This window comes from Rhagoletis zephyria, unplaced genomic scaffold (assembly GCF_001687245.7).
Source record: "Rhagoletis zephyria isolate East Lansing unplaced genomic scaffold, Rhagoletis_zephyria_1.1 Rzeph_scaffold_11608, whole genome shotgun sequence".
Taxonomy (NCBI): Eukaryota; Metazoa; Arthropoda; class Insecta; order Diptera; family Tephritidae; genus Rhagoletis; species Rhagoletis zephyria.
The window spans coordinates 12806-14798 of NW_016168684.1; the positions used below are offsets into that span (position 1 = coordinate 12806).

General features: G+C 33.0%; 1 protein-coding gene across 1 annotated transcript in view; it reads left to right on the forward strand.

Moving 5' to 3' along the window:
* LOC108377162 (chymotrypsin-2-like) overlaps window positions 1-1119 on the forward strand; it is a 6451-nt gene extending 5332 nt beyond the window's left edge. Inside the window, exons 4-6 of the mRNA XM_017633424.1 lie at window positions 54-200; window positions 573-730; window positions 802-1119. Of these exons, the coding sequence (XP_017488913.1) occupies window positions 54-200; window positions 573-730; window positions 802-960 (464 nt within the window). The 3' untranslated portion in view covers window positions 961-1119. The remainder of the gene's footprint in view (window positions 1-53; window positions 201-572; window positions 731-801) is intronic.
* The last annotated feature ends 874 nt before the right edge of the window (window positions 1120-1993 follow it).

The following is a 1993-nucleotide window of genomic DNA, read 5'->3' on the forward strand; positions in this document are numbered from 1 at the left end:
GGTAAATATATAAGCCCGGTGATTGCAGGAAAATATTGTGCTTATCTGATGAATCATACCGTTTCCCATTCAGAAAATTAGTTTAAAGAATTCGCGTATAAATTATTTTCGTAGCAATTTCAAACCAGCATGCATTGGAGAAAATGTGTTACTGGACAATGAGAATGTTACCGCTGTTGGATACGGTCACACGATTTTCGGTAAGTTAGAAAAATATAAATTCGAATACATGAAACTGAAATTCCACGCAAGTTTATACATCGAGAAATGTAATCGACTTTTTTTAATCCTCTTTTTGATGCCGAAATGCTCCTAGAGTAACCAGGAATATTTATAGAGAATTATGAAAAAATTTCGCTTACATTTGTTGGCGGATAGGGCTCAATGTAAACAGCGGAAATTTCCAAGGAAAAGCCTGTATCCCAATGCTGACAATTTAAACCCTCCTTAAACTAATTTTAAAGGCATTTTGAATTGAAGAGAAAATTAAAGTACTATTTTTGAAAATAGTGAACTGTTGGTCACCGTAGGTGCAAAATTTGAGTATCTTAAATTTGTTTTTCTACTTCAAGGTGGCAGATCGTCCGACGAACTTTTGAAAGCCTACCTGATTGTCGTAGGCAATGAAGTGTGCCAAACACATTACAGAGACACTAATTTATTACCACTCGGTTTAATGGATATACAGCTATGTGCACAAGATAGGCAATTTGGACATGACACCTGTCAAGTAAGTTAAAATGTTTAGGCCACATTAATTTTTTAATGCACGCATTTTCTGCATGTTTTCTTTCAACACAGGGTGATTCCGGTGGCCCATTGATATTAAAAATCAGGCATGTGCCTTATGTGATTGGTGTGACATCGTTTGGACTCGGCTGTGCAACTGAAGCCCCAGGCGTTTATACAAGAGCATCAAAGTATCTTGATTGGATTGAAGCGCATGTGTGGCCAAAATGAAAACTGAAGCTGCACCTAAATGAGATTTACATATTTCACCTCACAAATATTATACCTGTTTAAAATTTAAACTACTCTTAAGGATATATGTACCTATTTTATTATATTGATATCAAATGATACATGTACTCGTACATTAGAGTGCATCACCAAAGAAAAGGTGTGTTTTTTTCATCAGAATTTAGAAATCCAATATACATGTATATAAAAATCTCGTGTCATGGTATTTGTGATCGCACTTCCCCGAAACATATCGAGCGATTTTTAAGGCAATTAGTAATTAGTATGTATTTATCGCAATATGGATGTCAGACTACTGAGGTTTAAGAAGGGTTTAATTTTAAATTAATATGAAGAGATTTGCCACCTGTCTGAAATTTGGGATTAAATTAAATTATGTGAAGCTAAGTGAAACTATAAAATATGGGTATCAAACGAAAGTACTAAGAAATCTTTAGCTCGAACATTCATTGAAGTATTTTAAAAGGGTTGCCATCTGTTGGAAAAGTTAAATTGAAATTATTAGCTAATTTAAATGAATTATATACTAAAAAATGGGTATCAATCCAAATTTATTCGACAAGGATATATATCTGAACTGTATTTAATAGTGTTGCCATTTGTATAAAAAATTTAATTCAATACACTTACTTCATCAGTTATTTGAAATGCATGCGTGTCACAATGACAGTCGAAAGTGGTTAAAAATATTTCAGTTTGAAAATACTTTTGAAGAGGGTTGCCAGCTGTTTCAAAAGTCGAATTTTTTTTAGCTTATACTCACACTGAAAATATGTTTGATTAGGATTGGTACCTTTTCGAAAAGTAATGTCTATCTAACTACGTACCATGTATATATACATTAGGGTGATCCAAAAATGCATGTGAAAAAGTAAAGTCGGAATTTTTTTGCTCTCAACCAATACGATTTTTCTATACCGCAAATAATATAGCCCTATTTTTTTTATTTTGAAATCAAAAAATATAGTCGCTCAAAGCGCCCAAAGTTTTCCATGTATTTTATATGGGGGAA